At 33.9% G+C, this 23,419-nt stretch overlaps 1 protein-coding gene across 5 annotated transcripts; it reads right to left on the bottom strand.

Moving 5' to 3' along the window:
• Positions 1-353: 353 nt before the first annotated feature.
• On the bottom strand, positions 354-23,406 carry LOC126777181 (protein DEK). Of its 5 annotated transcripts, none has more exons than XM_050500144.1 (17): positions 23,292-23,406; positions 21,657-21,795; positions 13,729-13,829; positions 9,856-9,957; positions 9,343-9,443; positions 8,936-9,074; positions 8,550-8,678; positions 7,634-7,796; positions 7,039-7,203; positions 6,655-6,740; positions 6,237-6,395; positions 5,804-5,914; positions 5,370-5,490; positions 5,072-5,250; positions 4,812-4,964; positions 3,451-3,620; positions 354-2,052 (listed from the first exon to the last, which is right to left on the bottom strand). In XM_050500144.1, the coding sequence occupies exons 1-16, from the start codon at positions 23,331-23,333 to the stop codon at positions 3,612-3,614; spliced, it is 1,899 nt and encodes a 632-aa protein (XP_050356101.1). In that variant the 5' UTR covers positions 23,334-23,406; the 3' UTR covers positions 354-2,052; positions 3,451-3,611. The 5 variants fall into 5 exon arrangements, with proteins under 5 accessions (XP_050356101.1, XP_050356103.1, XP_050356102.1 ...); XM_050500146.1 differs by having other exon boundaries at positions 5,370-5,487; XM_050500145.1 differs by having other exon boundaries at positions 6,237-6,392.
• Between the last annotated feature and the right edge of the window lie 13 nt (positions 23,407-23,419).

The following is a 23,419-nucleotide window of genomic DNA, read 5'->3' as shown; positions in this document are numbered from 1 at the left end:
CTCCCGTAGAATGAAGAGCGTCTCTGAGAGGCTGGTCGTTTCAATCTTAGATTTTATGAAGAGTTTGTCGGGATTTACATTCGTTTTATCGTTTCCTAAACCTATCGCCTATTTCATAGCTCAGAAAAATATGTATATCGTTCGTGTAAAGCACGTACAACAAAGGGACTCGGACGGCGCCTCGGCGGACTCCTCAAGCCCTCTACTCGAAAACGAAACATTTATAGAAGTTGATGTTTATTTTTTAAATCTCCTAATGTATTCTTATTAAAAATTGATAATAATTAATATTTTCATCAATTATCACCATATCAAAATCTAGAAAAATGGGAAAGAGAAAAGAAAAAAATACAGACATTTCAAACTTTTATTTGCTTTATTATCTATATTCCAATTGTAAAAGGGGGAACCAGTCATTCTATCACTCCGTGTCACTACGTCTCTACTGATCTCAGCCATTTACACAATATAAAGAAACAACCAAAAATAAGGTTAAAATTCACAAATACACATTTAATGTTGATTAAAACTATCTTATAATTAATCGGTTTGAACGCACCGAGAGTTTTATGTAAATAGTGAACAAAATATAACCAATCAATAATAACTATTCTATTAGAATAAACTAATAGCAGTGATATACGAGATAATACGAGCAACGCGTTGCTGCAGAGACGACGCACGACGAACACACGTACGCAGTCTCGATACGGGAAGGCGTTGCATTGACAAAGTCTAAATGCGTTCAGACCATTTTAACCTAGAGTGTTAGCTCACCCACGGACTTAGCGACAGTTCGGCCACAAGTTACACATAGGGAAAATATATCAAATGCTATTAGGCACCTTAAATTAAACAAAATAATATGAAATTTTACAAATCAAAGAGTACAAAATTATACTTTGATAAGCTCGGATGCGCTGTGTACATTTTTTATATATTTAATAGAAGTTGATTAACATTATTGCACAAATCGTTAATTAAATTATTTCATTATACAATTATAGCTGCATTATATAATTTACGGAGAATTTTAATAAAAAAATAAGTGCTCGGAACATCCAAAAAAAAGTTAACGTTCCGCTTCAAACCCGGGGCTAGACCAAAAAGTTTTGTATAAGAATAATTTTTACTTTATCATAACCCTAATCCGATGTTAGCGAAGCGCGGTTCCCAAACGGTGCAGTCCTGTGTATATACACATCTTAAAAGTACACTTAACCGAACCTTACATAAGTTTTGCGATAGTGTTTTGACTGCAAATAATATAGTTTACAGCCTACATTAGAAAAATAATCTTACAATCCACACCATTAAAACCAATTAACAACGTTTTCTTTTTAATATACACAGACATACAATTACATTAAGATGATACGATACTAGGCGAACAATAACGTTTCTCGTATGTCTGCTGAAGCCGAATCGAATTTGCTGAATTTGTACAATATTCGATGCTTAAAAATATGAAAATTACAGTTAAAATAGCTCTAGAAACGAAACAGTGGTCCCGACGCGGTACTCATCCGTCAACCAATATATAAAGTACAAACCATATATTTAAAAGTCGAGCTTCATTAACAAAGTATACAAAAATAGTTCACAAAACAACAGTGGATTAAATTAAAAAAAAAAAAAAACGAGTTGGCTTCTCGCGGATTATCCTTAGTCTATGTTTTTATTTTAATATAACTTGTTTGAAAATGTAAACAAACTTTATAGAATGAAATATTTTAAATCGTCTTAGCGACATTCTTACACGGAATCTTCTTTAATCGTAACTGCAATAAGCATCTACGTGTGGTTAGTTATAATAATTTTAATATTGTTTACATTCACTACAAGTTTTATCAAAATAGATATAATGATGCCTACAACACAAATGTGAGACGGACCGCGCCGTGAGCTCAGCGGACTCCGCGGGACTCAGCGGGACTCAGCGGCACTCAGCGGGACTCAGCGGGACGCGGGTCACAATTAGTCTAACTTAACGTGGTGTAGCTTACTTTGCTAAATTTTTGCGGCCGAGGTCACCGCTCACGATGATATGAGCTGAAAACATATTTACTATTTAAATCAAATAATGTTCATTTTAACCTAATTATGAATCACTAATTAAGACAATTATCATTTTACTATTATCGGCGCAAATAATAAAACAAAAATGAAATGAACTTTAATAATTAATACTTTTACAGTTAGGGCTTGCCATATACATATATAATATAATATTTTTAGTGAATTCTTGTATTCAAATTCATATAAGCCGAGATGGCCCAGTGGTTCGAACGCGTGAATCTTAACCGATGAACGTGAGTTCGAACCCGGGCAAGCACCTCTGAATTTTCATGTGCTTAATTTATGTTTATAATTCATCTCGTGCTTTTCGGTGAAGGAAAACATCGTGAGGAAACCTGCATGTGTCTAATTTCATCGAAATTCTGCCACATGTGTATTCCACCAACCCGCATTGGAGCAGCGTGGTGGAATAAGCTCCAAACCTTCTCCTCAAATAGGGAGAGGAGGCCTTAGCCCAGCAGTGGGACATTTACAGGCTGTTACTATACTATACTATAAATTCATATAAATTAAATATATACTTGACGGCAACCATCATATTAAACATTGACTGGATTTCAACTAAATGCAATAGGCTAACTGTTAACATAGTTTATTTTGCTTTTTTGTCGGAAATTTGTTAAAAATCAATCAAACAAAAATGTGGTCGCGGAGGTGCATCTCATATTTTCTAGCATAAATATTAAAAAAAGTTTATAAGAGCATAGGTTGATTTGAAAAAAAAAACAATAATGTAACGTGAAAATATACGATTTTTTTTTCGGAATATTCAAGTATGTTTACAATAACAATGGAAACCAAGCATATAGATTCATAGTTATGAAGTTTATCTATTTTAGTTTCATATGCGACGTTTCGACCCCGTATTTAATAACCCCTTTAACATTTACTGGTGATAGGGCTCTGTGCAAGCTCGTCTGGGTAGGTACCATCCACTCATCAGATATTCTACCGCAAAACAGCAGTACTCGATATTGTTGTGTTCCGGTTTAAGCGGTGAGTAAGCCAGTGTAATAACAGGCACAAGGGACATAAAATCTTAGTTCTCAAGGTTGGTAGCGCATTGGCTATGTAAGCGATGGTTAACATTTCTTACAATGCCAATATCTAAGGGCGTTGGTGACCACTTACTATCAGGTGGGCCCTATGCTCCTTCCTATTCTATATAAAAAAAATCTTATTGTGCTTAAGAATTCGAAAATTGTTTTGGTTACATTTTGCGAATACTGAATTTCACTGATATTATTTAAATTTATTAACTAATAACGTTAATTACAAAACAAAACCTTTGCTCTTATATCAATAGATTAAAAAAACATCAAAATATATTAAAAAACAATAATCATGCATAAATAAGCGTAAAATCTCTACCTTGAAAAGAAAAGCGGGTGTTTATCCATTCCACTTCATTTCAGATAATTAATTTTTTTTTCATAATATATTATTATTGTAATAATATATAACTATGTCCGTTTATAAACTATAGGTATGCTACGTAGACATCTACACTCCGCCCTTAACTCCTAAACATCTTAAATACACTGCAACAAACAAAAAGAAAAACAAATAAAAATAAACGAATAAAAAAAACGCGTAAGACATGCAACGAATTTTGTTCCAAAATCAACTTTCACAAATCCTATATAGATCTTTTTAATATAGATAAAAAAGCGGTGTAAGTTTATAAATAGAACAAAATTTTAGTTATTAATTTAAACTAAAATTTTCAACTTCCGAATTATTAAGAAAAGTGAAAATGATTTATAAAAATATTTTACTATAAATATAAAATATATGATTACAAAATGATAAATAAAAAACGATATTGGTACCTGTTCATTTTTTATCTAAATATTTTTATGGAAATTGCAATCAACTAATTTACAAATGAATATTAAAATAGAAACATTTCTTAAAAAAAATATCAACATAATATTTACTGTTGAAAACGTTGGCTAAGAAATAAGGAGGATTCACTTACATAGAAAGTAATTCGTTAGGTCGATTAAATAAATAAGATACTGTAATCAGTTGGAAAATTCACAAAATTTTAAATGAAGTACCTATTATCTGTTAATATAGGATGTAATTAAACTGAGAAAGGTAACGGCATTCTGCAAATCCACATCTGTGAAAATTTTACTTTTCATATAATTCACTTTTATTAATACATCTTTAATCTGTTATTAAAAACAAGCACCCTGTCATACTTCATCTTATTAGTAATCGCCAAATTCATATATTACCAGGATTGCTTACTGGCTTCATTTACGACATTTATTATTATCTTAGACCTTTTTGCAGTTAATGCCACAATATGAGTCAATCCTCCTTAGACAGGTACTCCATAGAATATATAAGATAATTAGCTTTTTTATTCATTGTCTTATGTGATTTACACAATGATGGTCCTATAATTAACCTACAAACTAAATCTATATTAAACATGTTTATTTTTGTTAAATGAACAGGAAACTATTGATATCATTTAGCCAAAAAGATCACAAATCTTTTATATTTCAAATTCTTCTTTATGGGTGTGTGTTTGTTTATGAAACTGAAGTCCTAAATTGCTAGACCGATTTTCACGAAACTTTTCGTTTATTTGAGAGAGGCCTGGATATCCACATGATCCACATATAAACCATATTGGGTTACTTTGTAATGAACTTATCAAATAGATGTAGCGCATACATCTACTCTATTTTTTTCTCTGTAATGTGTTTACTAACCGATTTGACTGTTGCCTTAATAAAGTCCTTCTTGTGCGCGAGATCGAAGTCCGGGTAGTGGCTGTACACCTGCTTGCACACCGTCTTCATCGTGATTTGCTCGAGGTTTGCTCCCTCAAGGATTTGCTTCACGTACTTCTTAATCTCCTCGTCCTAAATAGTTCAAGTCTTAGATAGCAGTATGTATTTGTTAAATTCATGAAACGTGAAAAATGCAGAGATATATAATGCAAATATGGTACAATAAAATAAATGCTTACAGTAGGCGGCCGCTTGGCCTTCTTGTCTGCGGGAGTATCAGACTCCTCTCCACTCTCCTCCTCCTCGCTGCCCTCCTCCTCCTCTTCTTCCTCGCTGCCCTCTCCAGACTCTTCGGACGACGCCTTCTTTCCCTTCTTAGCCGGTCGGCCTACTGGCTTGGCACCACCCTTCTTTTTACCTTCAGATAAATAAATATTATATAGATTATTTTTGCACGAAATGAAATTGTCTTGATAATTCGCTTGTTCTACAAACAAGTGCGACAACAGACGCACGCTTAATATAAAGTAAAGTCACCTGGCGGCGTGGGAGCTTTCCGCTTGGCGGGCGTAGCCTTGGCGCTGGCCTTGGCCACGGCGCCCTTGCGGCCCTTGCCCACCGCGCCCGCCGGCCGGCCGCGCTTAGACTTCGGTTCCTGCTATAAGATTGCTTGTTAATTATCTAACATTTTATCTAATAATTAGATGCTACTAATGTCCATCAATGTTTCCATTATGTCTTGTATAATAGTATGGTGGATTTATACAATTCATTTAGTTATATCTACTAACTAGCTGCCTCTCCGCTCTTGTGGCAAGATACCAAATAGTCCCAGTTCAGAGTTAACAAGTGTTACATTCCTGTGCCTCAAACATACATAAAGTATAAGTTTAAAGCCTTAAAGTTGAATATTAAATTAAAGTCAAATAGGTAATACATAATCGTAATGCATTACTATTAATTATACTCACATCGGATTCTTCCGCGTCACTGCCGGACTCTCCCTCGCTTTCACTCTCCGACTTTTCGCTTTCATCGTCACTCTCCGACTTGGCCTTTCGTCCGCGACCTCTGCTTGCTCCCTATTGTAAAAATTGCGTTACATTTGTAAGTTATTATATGTTAATAAATTATAATTAATATATTACAAAATTTACTATTAATAGCGACAATAACTCAGGCAGTGAAACCTGAGTAAATGAACTAATATTTTATGTTAATTATGATTTATTTCAAGTCTATAAACACACTGTCATACTAGTTACACTATATTGTATATCTGTAGGTATATTTATACAAAAGTATTAATTATTTATTGTAGATTCTTGAATTGAAAAGAAACATTAATATTAGTGTATATGTTGTAAAACGTTTCGGTAGAGTGGTAGAAAGTTCACTTTTTACCTTTCTACCCTTGGCCTTCCTTCCCCTTTTGCCGGGCTTGCCGGAAGAGCGACGTCGTCCAGAGCTCTTACGCTTGCGGCCCGGCCCGCTGGCCCCCTCGCCAGCCTCCGGATCGAAGTCAGAGTCCGCCTCCGAGCCGCTCGGGTTGAAGGAGCCCTGCTTATATCATAGGTCATGTCCGAGATACCATTGAAAGTTCTTTGAATGATTCATTGTAATGTTATTATACTTAAAATCTAACGAAGTGCATCCGATTTAAATAGAGGCGACCTATTATTCGCTATTTGATATTAAATGTAATAAAAAGATACTCGAGAAAAGTAAATATATAAAAAAATTTGTGACACAAAATTTATTTTAGACTTAAGGAGACAGTAGACGATACGGACCGACAATGGGAAAAATTAGTGACACTTACATCGGAATCTTCGGATCCGTCCTTCGCTGGCTTCGGCCCCTTGACCTTCGTCTCTGGATCGGTCTCGTACTCCTCGTCCGAGTAACCTGTGAACGAGGACATAGTATTATAGCGGCCGGAGACGTGTCGTGGCGGCGCGGGGCCCGGGGCGCGGCTTTTTTTTTTACTATTAATGGGCCAGCGTTTAACCGTTGACTTGCCTGATGTTAAGCATCGACACGGTCTAAGATGTAGCACGCTCGCCTATAAGAAACCTGTTTACTCTGGATTTGAAGACACCAACATTGTACCTATCAGGAAATACGGACTCGGGCAAGGCATTCCATAGTTTCACAGTGCGAATGATGAATGTGGATTCAAGGCGCTTCGTACGTAGGCTCGTACCTCTGTTGTGTATCTTGACGGCGGCGGAGCGGCGCGGGCGGCCGCCGGGCGCCGACGCGGGCTGCGCGGCGGCGGGCGCGCGCGCCACGCCCCGCGCGTGCGGCGAGTTGGCGGTGGGCTGCTGCAGGAAGCTCACCAGGCGCGCCGCCAGTTCGCTTGCACCCCCTGCCGTACGAAGGTTTATTTTTAAATTTATTTGCCTCTTAAATCGAACCTGGAGAACATTTAAATGTCGTACAATCAAAGTGGCCGAGTATACTTTGATTATGATTACGTTAGATTTGGACTTTTATTGTACTTTTACTAACAATACAAATTATTGATATATAAGAGTAAATGCGGAGGGCTAGGATTAAATAACTTCAACTTTAACTCTCAAGTTACATATATACATATGTCCTGCAATTTGTAACATATATACATAATAACATTTAGAAATATTTCACTGTGATTGGAAATTTTTAATTTTTTTTGTCATATTAAGGAATAACTATCTCAATTCAACAGTAATTTTCTCTAAACATGAAAGTTTTGATAGAAATTGTTAAAGTATAATAAAAAAGAATGTATTCATAAAAAAATAATTACGGCAAACCTTTTTTATCTAAATCGAGCATTTCACACATTGTCCTGAGTTGCTTAAGCTCCATCTTAGCTGTCTCCTCGAGCTTAGCCTTGTATTCCGTGGAGCCGATGGCCCACTCGTAACCTTTGAACTTCTTTATGTTGCGTTTCACGTTACGATCCAAACAGAGTTGCTGGAACGAATTATTTATCATTGTACACTTAATCTCGATTTGTACACTAATATGTTGATCATCGTTTTTAACAATACTAATTCCCCATATCATTAATTTCTCATAATATTAAAAAAAACATATTTGTATGTTATATGTATTGAAAAATAAACATTCAGTATTAAAACACCACTATGTATAAGTAAAGAAATACCATGAAACATATGAAGAAATACCATAAAACATATGAAGAAATATGGTTTTTAATCCCTATCACAAAGAATAATATTACCCCTACTACACACTTATCTTTTCAAATGCTACAGTTATATGTTATTACACTGAAGTTTTATTTTATTCATATACACACAGCAATTACAAACAAAACTCCCAAGAAAATACAAAACATTTTTTTTATATAGAATAGGACGGCGGACGAGCATATGGGCGGATGGTAAGTGGTCACCAAACGCCCTTAGACATTGGCATTATAAGAAATTTCAACCATCGCTTACATAGCCAATCCGCCACCAACATTGGGAACTAAGATTTTATGTCCCTTGTGCCTGTAATTACACTGGCTCACTCGCCCTTCAAACCAGAACACAACAATATCAAGAACTGCTGTTTTGCGGTAGAATATCTAATGAGTGGGTGGTAGCTACCCAGACGAGCTTGCACAAAGCCCTACCACCAGTAAAACATTTGTTTATTTAATATTTTTTTCCCTTTAGTTTAATGTTCAATTAACTAAATACATTCTATAACACTCACCCCATATAGATACTGGTGAAGTATTTTCTGATCTTGAGTTTTGAACCGAGACAGTGAAACTTCTACATTGCTGATGTGTCCTAGAGGTATACCCTTGCCTGCTGGCAACGGAACGGGCGGTTCTGTTGGCTAAATAAATAGAACAATATTAGTAACAATTTTTTACATTTAAGTAAACAAATTTAAAAATAATAAAACCTACGTATGTTTTTTTTTTTCTTTAACCGTATATAGTGCAATAGAAATTCAAATGGTATGCGTGTAAATAAACGGTAAGAAATCGAGCGCTATTTAATACATTTTCTTACACTTTTAGCTTTATGTTATTTAGTTTCATGAAATTAAGAAGATTTTATAAAACGCACAATTTAACATAGATACATTACCTCTCTTTTAGGTTTGGGCTTAGGTGCCTCCTCCTCTTCTTCTTCCTCTTCCTCCTCCTCCTCGCCCTCCTCTTCACCCTCCTCCTCGTCATCACCTTCTTCGTCGCCTTCTTTAGCTTTCTTTACTGATTTCTTTACTCTATAAACATACTTTAACTTATAATACAAGTAAAAATGAGTCTGAATATGTGTTAACATACATAGTTAGTCAATTCCAACAAAGACGAATTCCACTAATATTTATTTATATATTTTATTCGTTCATTACATCCATATTAAATCCAAAATCAATTATTTGTTTGTCAATAAGATTATGACAAGCAAGTACGACACTTGATATTTGAATCTGTATTTTAGAATATAATTCTATATAAAACCTTAATCAAATGAAAACAAATTTTACTTACTTGTCTTTAGGTTTCTTCTCTTCCTCCTCGTCAACCTCCTCTCCCTCCTCATCCTCCTCCTCTTCTTCTTCTTCTTCGTCCTCTTCTTCTTCTTCAGTATCCTATATTAAAAAAAAAACATTACATCGATTGTTCAACATCCGCAAACTATTATGTCGCTCTTTTTAATGGTTATCTAGAAGAATTTTAAGCAATGAGAATTATTTGGCGATTTTTATATACCATAAAATTTATTTGTGTTGTATCGTCTTCATACCCTACTAGTGATTATTTTATACTATCCTTTTTTTATTTATTACTATAAATCAATATCAACAACTACAGTATACTAGATAGATGACGAAATTTATCTATAATATATTTTTATCTTACAAATTCAGATTACCTATTGATGTCATCTCTCAACACAGAACGCGAGACGAATTGTCAACATATATACTATAATTTCCACTTGTTTTATCTACTTCGCTAACCATTAAAAATGTCTTCCTACATGTAACTGTCCTTTCTTACCTCTTTCTTAGGTTTCTTCTTCGGAACTACCTTCTTGGCTGCTTTGTCGTTTTCCTTTATATCTTCTTTCTCATTCTCCTCATGAGTTTCACCATTTTCTTCCTAAAGTATCGAAATCATTTTATTAATATACGGTCATATATAATAATTATAAATTTTACGCATTTTTTTAATAAAAATTAAGGAATTACTTGTCGCTTTTGTAAATTCAAATACTGACAAAGTATAGTAAAGATAAATGTGAAAGTGAGTTTGTTTGTTACACTTGACTATTCAATCAACCATTATGAAATTTTGTATACATGATGTTCGGCATACAGAAAAGGACAGATTATCTGATCCTGATCATCTTTATCTCAAAGATGTGGGAAAAAACTGGTAGTATTCTCTACCAGCTTAGCTAGTGGTACGTGAGTAAAAAATAAATCAATCAATCAGTATTACACTACAGACACTAAAAACATCGTATGTAGTTGTATGGCTACTTATTATTACTCGCAAACGGTTCGAATGTTGTTTACATACTGATACCGAGGAAACATGATAATTTTTTGTTATTCTCATTTATTAACACTACTTGAATGATGCATCGAATATATGAATGAATGGATTAATTTTTACCCAGCTTAGGACATATATATTTTTTTTCATTCTAAATAAACTAGTTATAACAAATATAAATGAAACTGGAATATGCGAAGTCAACTGATAGCGAGTTCGCGCGAGCTCTTACTAATTGACGAAAATCTAGCAAAAGAAACTCGGTATCAGGTTATTATTCTCATTTAGATTTTAATAATTATGCCTTACAAAATTTAAATTACCTTAATATAAAGATATTTTTATTTGAATTTTTGCATTATCGTGGCACTGATGGCTAAGTTCAACCTATTGCGTATCATTCGGGCGAGTAAGTTCGAAGTTGGTAAATTAGCGTACATCGAGGAGGTTTTGTCACGACAAAGTTCGTACGAGCGGCAACAGGATTTTTTTTCCGTTTTATTGTTCAGACAAATGCAGCATATATTAATTATTAAGTAAAAGTCAGAATGTATGGCTACGCAATTCGATACCAGAACAAGTTTCTATCGCGGCAACAAAACACGAATCTTCGACCGATAAAGGGGCTGTGGTATTAGGTACAAATAACAAGGAGCTGGGTGTGTGGCAATGTTGGCCGCTGCGTCTGTGCTCGTCTCTTGTTTGCGAAATATAAATCTTTTACACGTAATGTGGATACGATGACGTTTGAGAATTAAATATATATTCATCGAGAAATTTTATAATATAACGATAATTCGAAATTTCATGTTTATAATTTATTTTTTGTTCCACCTTGAGAAGAGATCTGTACCCCACAGTGGAACTTTTGCTTTACTTTAAAAAGTATTTATGATTTAAGAATAAAAAATTAAATTGATTTAATATAAATTCTGGATCATTTTCTCTTTCTCTATTCCATAAATTTCATTATTTCATAACACATCATGCGTGAAGTGGAATTAATCAAACGTCACCGTAGCCATGCCATGTGAAAAATATAAAAGCAAAACTTTTTTTTTCTGCAATTAATCTACTTGTGCTTTACATTTTGATAACTGGAAGCATTATACATATTAGCCCTGTATTGGATATAACGAGGCTAATTTTATTTGTTTACGATTCCAACTATGCAACACTAAGTCTATATTTCAAAAAAGAAGAACTAACAAAAATGGGCCTTATCGCCCATTTTTAAATTAATTGTCATACCAATTATATTATTTATCAGCCAATACTATGATTGTCTTCACATTGTAAGACATCATTATCCGATATAACTGCCATATATGATGTTCCTATTAAGTCGTAAGACATTTTAACATTATATGGTTTATGGTCTGCTTCGTTGGTCTAGCGGCTTGATGTAAGGCCGCAGACCCGGAGATCCTGGGTTCAACTCCCAGACTGCACGACGCTCTCTTATAAGGATAGGCCCCTCTCCGCCGCTGCTCTCTACTCTTATCCCTTCTGTGTGCGTGGCGCGTATACTAACTTAGTTACTATATGTTATAATAATTAATTAAATAAGAAAATAATAAGGCTGGGCGTCGTGACGGACACATTTTTTAATTAAAAATATTACTTTTTTTATTTTCTAAATTGCTCTAAACTATACCTCTATCTTAATAAACATATCAATCTCTCAAATCTTTATTCGTAGGAGGAAGGCAGATAAATCAAAAGGACCACTTGATGACAATTGAACACTTTGAACGAGACCTCCGCGCATAGCGATTACCGACACTGTAGGAGCCTTCAATACGCTGCAAACTATGAAATCTATGTGATGGATGTCTTCCATAACTATACCATAACTGATAATAATAATTAAGACCATTTAAAATTTAGCACACAGCTCTACCTTCAGTGATATATAGTATGCATATATATATATATATATATATATATAAATATATATAATTAATGTCAATATATCTGATTTTTAAATTGAACTGAATTCATCATTGTATGAACGATTACAATGAATGTTGGCACATATATTTGTTATTGATAAGTTTCTTTTACTAACCAATTTGTCGTAGCTCGACACTAGAATATAACTTCTATAGTTGCAACAATATAGAAGTTGAAAAAGTTATGTTATCGCTATGACAATTTGTATACATATACATACACAGGCAGAATATCCTCTGCCAGGTTTTGCTAGAAGTATTACGAGTACATTAATTTTCACTAAGTATATAAGTCCTTGACGAAATTAAATAGAGGTGACTCAATATTAACATTTTTTTAATATTTTTTTTTTATAGATTAGGAAGGTGGACGAGCATATGGGCCATCTGATGATAAGTGGTCACCAACGCCCATAAATATTGGCATTGTAAGAAACGTTAACCATCGCTTACATCACCAATGTGCCACCGACCTTGGGAACTAAGATGTTATGTCCCTTGTGCCTGTAATTACTCTGGCTCACTCACCCTTCAAACCGTAACACAACAATACCAAGTACTGCTGTTTTGCGGTAGAATATCTGATGAGTGGGTGGTACCTACCCGAGCTTGCACAAAGCCCTACCACCAGTAACAGTAGTAATATGTCATGATCCAGATAACATTACATCAAACGTTTTATTATGAAGACATCCTATTCAAGAAATATCCTCCTTTCCATCCCTAATAATAATATTCAATGAGGGACTCGAAACGGTCGCGCGAATGAATAACCTATGCTAAGATGAAATTGTGCTACTTACGGTACAAAGTATATATTGGATAAGTGCATGGACGAATTGAAAGATTTTATTGTTATATATATACCTACATTATGTAAGTTATATGTATAGTTACTGGCCGCTGCGAGTGATAGCAAAAACCGTTACTTTTAAACAAAAAAAAATAAAAAAAACTAAAATGTTTTTGTGACAAGCTGTCAAAAGTTAAAACCAATTATTCAATACAAAAGTACACTTCGGTTGTCAAAAATCTATCACCGGTCGTGCGATTCTGTAAGGACTCTTCTTCGCTCACGCGTGAAATGTTGACAACCGACTTATGGTTAAATAATATTTTAATGCGTGTATTCTTGAAATGTTATAATTATTATCGTCAATATCGCTAATCACTCTCCGAGATTTCACGACCGAATATTAACATTTGAGGCGAATTGCACAAAATTGAACTTCACATTTGACATACATAATTTTTTAAATTGCATTTACGTTTCCAGCCAAGGCGTTCAATTGGCTAATCCTAATAGCCCCAAAGTTGTTTCAGATCGTTTCACACTTCAGATTACCATTATACAGAATCGCCTGCACTGAACAACACAGCGGATATTGCACAAATAGATATAAAACACAACACTAACCTTTTTAAAGTCTCCATCGGTTTTTTCATCCTTTTCATCTTTTGAGTCGTCAGCGGGACCGTCGTCTTCTTTACCATTTGCCGTCGTTGACTTCGAATCACCTGATTTATGGTAAAAAAAAAAAAAATATAGCAATCATTTAAATTATATTTTTGCACACACTTCTGAACTATAAAATTACTTTTATTTTTTAACTAAATTGTACTTAAGTAGTATTTTACCACTAACAGGAAAATCTGTTTTTAACAACAAAATATACTAATGACCTAAAAAAAACACTTGATTGCACATTAAAATGAATTAAAATCAGCATATATATTCAATGCTCGACGCAAAACACAAAACCTGTTAATACTATAAACGCACACCCCATAATGATACACAAAGCTGTTAATGTATTATAAATTGCGTTTGATCCAAATGAACTTATTTATTAGTTATAACCTAATCTCCTACTTAATCAGATATAAATTAGTATTTTCCGTATAAATTCAACACGATGATGTCAAAGTTAATCCGATTCGCTTCTTTGACCTAGAAGCCAGGATTCTATGTACTCTGTGGTAGAAGCCCGTCTGGTTAGACACCACCCACTCGTCACATATCCTACCGCCAAACAGCAATACTCAGTATTGTTGTGTTCCGGTTTGAAGCATGAGCGAATCTGTGTGAACTACACGCAAAAGGGGCATATTAACATCTTAATACAAGGATGTCAATGTCTATTGGCAGTGGTGAAAACTTTACATTCGGGTGGCATATTTTCCAGTCTGCCTATCTATTAAAAAAAAAAAAGATAAAACCCTGCGTTTCTCTTTTTTTTTCAATAGATGGTTGTACGAGGTTTGATAGCAAACTACATATTAGGCGCGTATTGTCATATAATTGGTGCTGTCGTAATTTAAATATAGGAGACGACCGACTATTAACTACCTACTTTATATTGCTAAAAACGTGAAAGGCAAGTTTGACAGTATGGTCAAAATTGCCATTTGATAAAAAAAAAAAACATATGACTAAACGTCATTTTAAAATTTTGTAATGATTCATATTTCCTTATATACAAACGACCGCTTCTGTATTAAATTCATTTGACCAATCTCCATTTCATAGAATTTAATTTGACAAACAAATTTACTAATGTAATGTAATGTTATATAATTATACTGCTTAGATTTTGAAATGTCGTATAAACTTTAAGTCGAGATGGCCCAGTGGTAAGAACGCGGGAATCTTAACCGATGAACGTGGGTTCAAACCCGGGCAAGCACCTCTGAATTTTCATGTGCTTAATTTCTGTTTATAATTCATCTCGTGCTTTTCGGTGAAGGAAAACATCGTGAGGAAACCTGCATGTGTCTAATTTCATCGAAATTCTGCCACATGTGTATTCCACCAACCCGCATTGGAGCAGCGTGGTGGAATAAGCTCCAAACCTTCTCCTCAAAAAAGGAGAGGAGGCCTTAGCCCAGCAGTGGGACATTTACAGGCTGTTACTACTACTACTACTATAAACTTTAACGTTCAGCATATTTATAAAGTTAAACATTTGCGTATTGAGTGTTTGCAGAATGTTTGTCACCTCAAAAGTTTCGGAATTTTTTTTTCAACTTTATGAAACCTTATGTATGTATGGTTTCATATTTCAAAACGCTAATCTTATTAACAGATATTAAACATTATATAAATATTTCCATATTTTTAAAAGATCGTTCTAACAAATTTTTACTTTATAACTGCGAATAGTAACAATGGTATATTAAGAAAAACTTAGTAGGTATATGTTTGTAAATAAACGGTTCCGACCAATATAAAAATTGTATTACGTAATACGATAAGTACACGACAAACCGGTTCACGAAATACTAGTTGGTTAAAAGTTAAACCGATGTTTATAATCAAGTCATTATAAAATAAATTATTTATACCGAAATCGATACACGTTAAATTTTTTTTTTTTTTTTATAGAATAGGAAGGTGGACGAGCATATGGGCCACCTGATGGTAAGTGGTCACCAAACACCCTTAGACATTGGCATTCTAAGAAATGTCAACCATCGCTTATAGCCAATGCGCCACCAACCTTGGGAACTAAGATTTTATGTCCCTTGTGCCTGTAATTACACTGGCTCACTCACCCTTCAAACCGGAACACAACAATATCAAGTATTGCTGTTTTGCGGTAGAATATCTGATGAGTGGGTGGTACCTACCCAGACGAGCTTGCACAAAGCCCTACCACCAGTAAAGTACCACCAAATTATCACTTTATGGATAATGTATTTCATGATGTTCGTTCGCAGTTACAAAAAAATATTAATACATTAGTGCGTTTTCAATAGACTAGGTACGTCGTGATACCAGATGTCGACTGTGACAAAATACTAGACGCTAAAATTACACACATATTCAATTAATTTACACACACAATCATAATATTCGTTAATATTCATCATTTCTGAACCAAATAATTCACGCATATTATGATAATGAACTTGAAAATATAATAATTCTATCTCTCTCTTTGTAGTTATTCATTCATATACGTGTATGCGTAACAAAGATGAACGTATTATTATTTTTCAAGGACTACCGTCATACAGTGACACATGATACTCGTTAATGTAAGTCACTGTCACAGGTAAAAAAATATCGCCATTGCATAATGATATTTAATATTAATATTATTTTAAAATTGTTTATTTTATCGCTGGTGGTAATCACGGTCTCGGGTATGGATGAAATCTTGTCATCGATTTCTTTTATCTGTGGCGATAAATACGCTTCAAGTTTTCAGCGTGACACATTCGTCTAAATGCAAACGAATGTTTGTGGAAAACATATTCTCATTTAAAGCTATCCATATTTAACTAAAAATAGTAATACTTACAAGGGGGCGTTAGGATTAAGTTAGAATTGTAACAGTAACAGCCTGTTAATGCATTCACTGCTGGGCTAAGGCCTCCTCTCCCTTTTGAGGAGAAGGTTTAGTTGTAGGAAGCCTATCGCCTCTAGTAACCAAATTTCGCACAATATTGCGTAGTCACGATATTTTATAATTATACACGTGCGTCGATAGTTAATCAATCAGTTAAAACATGGCCTTATAAACTCCATTTATTTCAAATATGTTAACCTCAAAAAATATGATTAAAAATATCTTGGGTTGCATTTGTGAGTGCAAATTGTCAAGTCGCATTTTACTTTCTTAGTAAATATCGTCTCATAATTAATTGGTTTACGATATTCAGCTTATGAAAAGTTGAATAGAACAATCGGGTCTTCATAATAATTACGCACTGAACGATAAATTGGTTAAATGACGATATGATTATTTGATCTCGACATAAAATCTAGCTTCACAAATATACATATATATATATATATATATATACAAACAAAAACAAACACCTACATCCTTCAATAAATAAAAACAAAAATATAACTTAACATACATAAAAATGTGTATATTCTGCAATATTTTAGGAATAATAGTTAATCTTGTGTTAAGATTGGTGACCACAATAGCCCAAAGGGTCAAGATCGAGCCAGCAAAATTTTCTTTCATTCTACCGCAGAGTTATTCAGGTTTCCAATTTATTATTACTTCTCTCGTGATGTCGGATGATGACAACAATAAATGTTCTTATAATAACAATGTATAAGACTTATGTTAATTTATGAACAAACATGCATATTTTGAACATGCACCTTAAACGCCAGTGAAATGAAGCAAATTTAAATTAACCCAGATTGAAGTGAACCCTTATGGTATTCCCATAAATAGATTTTAAATTATTTATAAAAAACATTTTATTTTATAGAATAGGAAAGCGGACAAGCATATGGGCCACCTGATGGTAAGTGGTCACCACCGCCCATAGACATTGGTATTGTAAATGTTAACCATCGCTTACATCACCAATGCGCCACCAACCTTGGGAACTAAAATGTTATGTCTCTTGTGCCTGTAATTACAAAGGCTCACTCACCCTTCAAACCGGAACACAACAACCAAGTACTGCTGTTGTGGGTGGTACCTACCCAGACGAGCTTGCACAAAGCTCTACCACCAGTAATTCTAATGATTAGGTGTTCCATGCCTACAATAAATAACATAATATTTAAAAAATGTATATTTAGAATTTGTTGCCTATGCGTTATATCCTGTACAATTGATTGAGCCGATATAGTGTGAACGTACTTACAAACAAATAATAAACATTTCTTTTTTATTATATCATGGAAAGGCTTTACGAAATTTTCTTATACAAAATATTGACAATGTCATGACGATATACTGCCATCTCTTTCACACGCGTGGGTTTTAACATGGGGTTAGTGAAGAATAAGTTAATCGTAGTAAGTCGTAGACTACGCAATTATTCCGATCGCACTATAACCGATTTCAGCTTCAATCAAGCAGCTCGCGTGCAGCTCTAATGCAGACTGTGTGTGTAGACACCTAAAGTAACATCCTGTTAATGTCCCTCTGCCGTTTACTTGTTCCATAACGCATTGTTATAATAATAATAATATCCTGCGACATTATTAACACACGATCATCTAATCCCAAACTAAGCAGAGCTTATGCTATGGAAACCAGACAACTGATATACTGCATATACTACTTTTCTTTTTTTGTAAACACATATACATAATCACACGCAGAATCAGGACAAACAGACATGTTCATGCACACAAATGTCTGTCCTGGTTGGGTATCGAACCCACAACCTTCGGCGTGAAAGGCAAGCATCTACCAACCACGCCAACCGGCCCGTGTTAATAAGTGGATACACATGTGGCTGATTTCCACCCGACACATGTTGGTCTCCTCGCGAGCACAAATTAAGCACTTGAAAATTCCGCGGTGCTTACACTGGTTTTCAATCAATCCGCGAACTTCGGTTGAGGTTCACGCGGCCATCTCGACACTCCTAGTAGCAAGTATATTCAAAAAAACTTTTATGTTTTTATATTTATTTCTTTGAGTTTTGAGAAAACTTATGTCAAACTAATCAAACAAACGGATTTTTTTTTTGCAAATGTAATATTTTTGAAATTATGACTGAATTATACAAAAAACATTACTTAGAGAGTTATATAATTTGTAAATAATAAAGTTTTTTATTCAATAAAAATATTATTTTATAAATAATAGTTCCGTTGCAGTTACACATGTGAGTGAAAGTCAAATTTAATCATTTGCAATACAAACAAGAATTTCACATCGTAAGAGAAAATTGTGCAAATTGTTAAACTTACACTTATCACCCGACTATAGTGAAAGGAGGGTAATGAGTATACCGTTTCTTTGTATAGGCCTCTATACTGTACATAAGTTTATGTACTTATCATCATAAATATCTATCACCAATTCGACGAAAAAGGATGAAGTAAAAATGTAAAAAAATAATGGCAATATTTTGAATTATTTTAAGAATGGTGTTCCAAATTTAAAAAAACAATTTTATCTCGTGGTCCATATGCGAAATCCATATAATGATATATATGTACGACCGACCCGCCTTTATTTACTTGAGTAGTAAGGCAAGTATTGCTGCAGTTTTAAAGATTAGCTTTCGCTTCGTTTTATTCCGAGTTCACACAATTATTTACAATTAATCTTATAGTGTTCTGTTATACAAAAACAGTGCTTGTCAAGGCCTACTTGAATGTTCGGCAGAGCGGCACAGTTGCATGCGCAAGCGATCCCGTGACGCTCCTCTTTAAGACGGAAAGGGTACCACCGTTGGTTTTTTAGTGGGTATTTCGATATTAGGGCCGCATTCGGCGCCGAACACCGAAGAGCCCCACATACCCCCCACTGTTCCCGTTCCCCCAACTCCAACGTAAAAAAAGGCCTATTTGAATGATGTCGAAATTTTATTTTGATATTTTCGACTCGGTAAAAGTCTATTTTTGTTATGAGATGTGGTTTTCTGAATAAACGGCCTTAGAAATTTTTCTTAGCAACTGTTTAGTTAAACACTGATTTCTCTGTTTCAACCATCATTGATTTGACATTCGAAAGAAGACAGAGCATCGTTTAAAATAATCAACCTTTTAAACATAGTAAGGCCGTTAATAAATAACGGAATCAAATATATGGCTTTATTAGTTAGACATGAAAATTTCCCAAAATCCGTCACCTTAATACATGAACGTAAAGAGATCGTCGATAAGCGCGCAACAACAATAACTTTACTGATAACGCCGAGATAAAATATTGTAAACGTTATTACATAGACAATTTAATTATACTTTTTTTTTATCATCTGATATCGCATTCAAACTCGACGTTGAAACACGATCGTGAATCGACAGGAGATATGCTAATATATACTATACAAGATTATAAATGCGAAAGTTACTTTGTTTGTCTGTTACGCTTTCACTGGTAAACCATTGAACCTATTTGGATGAAATTGGGTATAGGGCAAGCTTGAACGTCAAGTAAGGACATTTGTTTTGTTACTTAATACCTGACCCCCTTAACCCAAAACGCGGGCGAAATGAGAAGCGAAGACCGTTAGTTTCGACAACATTGAACTGATGAACTGCAAACTAACTTCAGCACCATTTATATTGCCGTCCCTCTTATTCCTCATAAAAGAGACAGAGATAGCGTTAATTTTTTAGTTTTAGTTTAGTTTTACAAATTAGTGCAAGTGCTGATATTGTGTACAATATATCTATGGATTTAATATTTCGATAAATATTAAATTGTATCATTATAGAATACAAAAATATATATAATTATTAACTTTGTTTAACGGGTGTTTATTTAAACCCTGATTTATCCCTTTCTTTCGTCATGGATTTGACATATGAAAGAAGAGCACCATTGTTCGTAGGCTCATTTAAAAAATATATATTATATTTAATAAAAAATATCTAATAAAACACTTGATTTCTTGAACAAATATGCATTCGTCATGTATACAATTTATATTAAACATAAATAAAAATATATAAATGTAACAATATTTTTATATTATTTTAAATGATCCATTGATGACCGTAACCGTAACAGCCTGTGAATGTCCCACTGCTGGGCTAAAGGCCTCCTCTCCTCTTTTTGAGGAGAAGGTTTGGAGCTTATTCCACCACGCTGCTCCAATGCGGGTTGGTAGAATTCACATGTGACAGAATTTCAGTGAAATTAGACACATGCAGGTTTCCTCACGATGTTTTCCTTCACCGTAAAGCACGAGATGAATTATAATCACAAATTAAGCACATGAAAATTCAGTGGTGCTTGCCCGGGTTTGAACCCACGATCATCGGTTAAGATTCACGCGTTCTTACCACAGGGCCAACTCGGCTTTTTTTTTTTTTCATTGATGACAATGAGATAAATTATGAATATATTTTTTTAATGACAATTAATGGCTTGTATGAATAAATACGAATGAATGATGATTTTTTTGTTATTAATAAATTCTGTTTTATAGTGAAGTAAATGTAATATGACGTGAAATGTAAGGAGTCACACATATAAAAAAAATTTAATACATACAAATTATGACATAACATAATGATATTAGTGTATTTGACTAATTATGTAAATATAAAAAAAAAAAGAAACAAAAAATATATAATCAATTATATTGTGATTATGTTAATGACATTTTATTAATTAAAAAACTAGGCTAACATAAAAAAAAGTTGTTTTTTTTTCCTCGTCTATTTTTATTTTACCAATTAAATAATAATTGACTGTAGGGCACAATAACAAGAGTTATTCTTAGAGAATCTTGATAGATTCGTTTTCAGTAATAATACTCATTGAATGAAAGTTATTTACCTATTTAATAAGAAGTCAAATACCCTATATATAATAAGTGTTTTTTTATATTGGCAACACATGAGTCAAGCCCCAGGTTAGTGACGATGTAGATGACAATACAAACACGGCTGACCTTGCTGCTTGTCCTCGTGATCTACATCGGTGTTACCTTGGACCTCCGGCTCTTGGTTCAGCGACTCACCCTTGGAATCCTGTGAGGATTCATCTTCTGTTGTCTGGCCATCGCCTGCACCAGATTTCTTGTCTTCATCCTGTACAAGAAAATAAAATTAATATTAGTTTCAATTCTTTCATTGCTACACTATCATTATGTTTTGATTGGACGATTTCATTTCATTTATAAAATTTTACATATATCACATTATATTGAATATTTTTGTACTAAGGAAATACAATTTTTCATTTGCTCAATGTCTTCAATACAGAAATACTAGACTAATGCAACTTATAAGGAATAATTTAAATATTTATACAATGAGGTTACTCGTGTAATTGTATATGTCTGTGTTTTATAAGTTAAAATTTGATAATTATTGAGAGTTCTTGATTAAATGCGTCATTGAAAGTATGATATTTTTATAATATTTTCCTATATTTTCATATAGAATGATAGAGACTTTAATAATTTACAACCAACAATAACGTCAATTGAAACATGAGAGAAATCATGATAAGTATGAATGTATCATTTAATTATTATTACTGTATACATAATTAATTGGCAATTATTTTTTTATATATAAACATTATTTTTTTATTTACTTAGATAAAGAAGATTGATTGCATTCTGCTAACAATTCTAGGTTAAAAACAAAATTTTAAAGGTTATAATTTATTGATATTTCGTTTACTTCAAAATAACACGAAATATGGAAAATGTACAGAAAATTTTACTTCGCAATCAATTCGAAATGTACACCATGTTTCTACTGGCGTCAACTCTTTACCGCGTCAAGCAATTATCGACTCTGATATCTTACACTGAAGGCACATAGTTCAATACAACAATACTCACTACCGTATTGTCTATGTCATATACATAGAGCTGTGTACATAACAACTATGCACCGATAGTTGTCCAAAATATGAATTTTATTTTAAGGTCAAATCATTTTGTTACGTCGAATTGCTAATAAAGTGTTCGAAAATGATACGATATTTCACTTTTGCGCATACAAAAATTACAAGACGCAAAAAAAATCGACTAGAAAAACTAAAGAGGTCACCAATAAAGGCCCCAGACTCGGGTTCTTTGGTTTTATTTACATCGCCCGTCGCGTTCGCAGCGTAAATAAGTAGGCGCGAAGCGACGGTTCAGTGGAATAACATCTTATTACGATACATTTGAATAGAAATTTCGCAAGAAACAAAATATCAAGGTCATGCGGATTTCCTATCAATGTCATATTATATCGTGCACATTTAACAAAGGCCCTGCAATGAAATGCAAAGGGGCGGGGGTGCGAAATATGCGAAATATTGAAAATTATCCCATCATAATCAGTTTCGATAACTGATTAAAACCGCATTCACAGTTTTAAATAAGATATATTGACTAATATCACAACCCTTCGTGGCGTAGTTCCCGCGTTTAGCGGGAAGCGAACGTTCTGTCAGCCATGTTGAGACGCAGGCAAACATTAGTGATATAACACGGAAATAACACCACTTCACAGCTCAATTAGTCCTTATTAGATGCACATTAATATAAAGAAAATTAATATAAATACATTTTTCACAACTATACCTGATTATCACTGATTTTTGCTTTATCGGTATCACCCGACATTTTTCCTATGAAGAAATTGAAAGCGAATTCCAAGCGTCTTCAAACACCGGACAACACAAATGCACGCACCCACAACATAGAAAAAA

Source organism: Nymphalis io, chromosome 22 (assembly GCF_905147045.1).
Source record: "Nymphalis io chromosome 22, ilAglIoxx1.1, whole genome shotgun sequence".
Classification (NCBI taxonomy): domain Eukaryota; kingdom Metazoa; phylum Arthropoda; class Insecta; order Lepidoptera; family Nymphalidae; genus Nymphalis; species Nymphalis io.
Note: the sequence above shows the minus strand (reverse complement) of the source record. Positions and strands in the feature narration are given on the sequence as shown.

Bases quoted from the DNA above. Each gene is read 5' to 3' on its own strand.
- LOC126777181 (XM_050500144.1), bottom strand. From the start codon at position 23,333: ATGTCGGGTGATACCGATAAAGCAAAAATCAGTGATAATCAG. The intron at 7,204-7,633 runs GTTTGCCGTAAT...TTCGTACGGCAG, and splicing joins GCTCGATTTAGATAAAAAAG to GGGGTGCAAGCGAACTGGCG. The intron at 5,491-5,803 runs GTGAGTATAATT...GCAATCTTATAG, and splicing joins GTGACGCGGAAGAATCCGAT to CAGGAACCGAAGTCTAAGCG.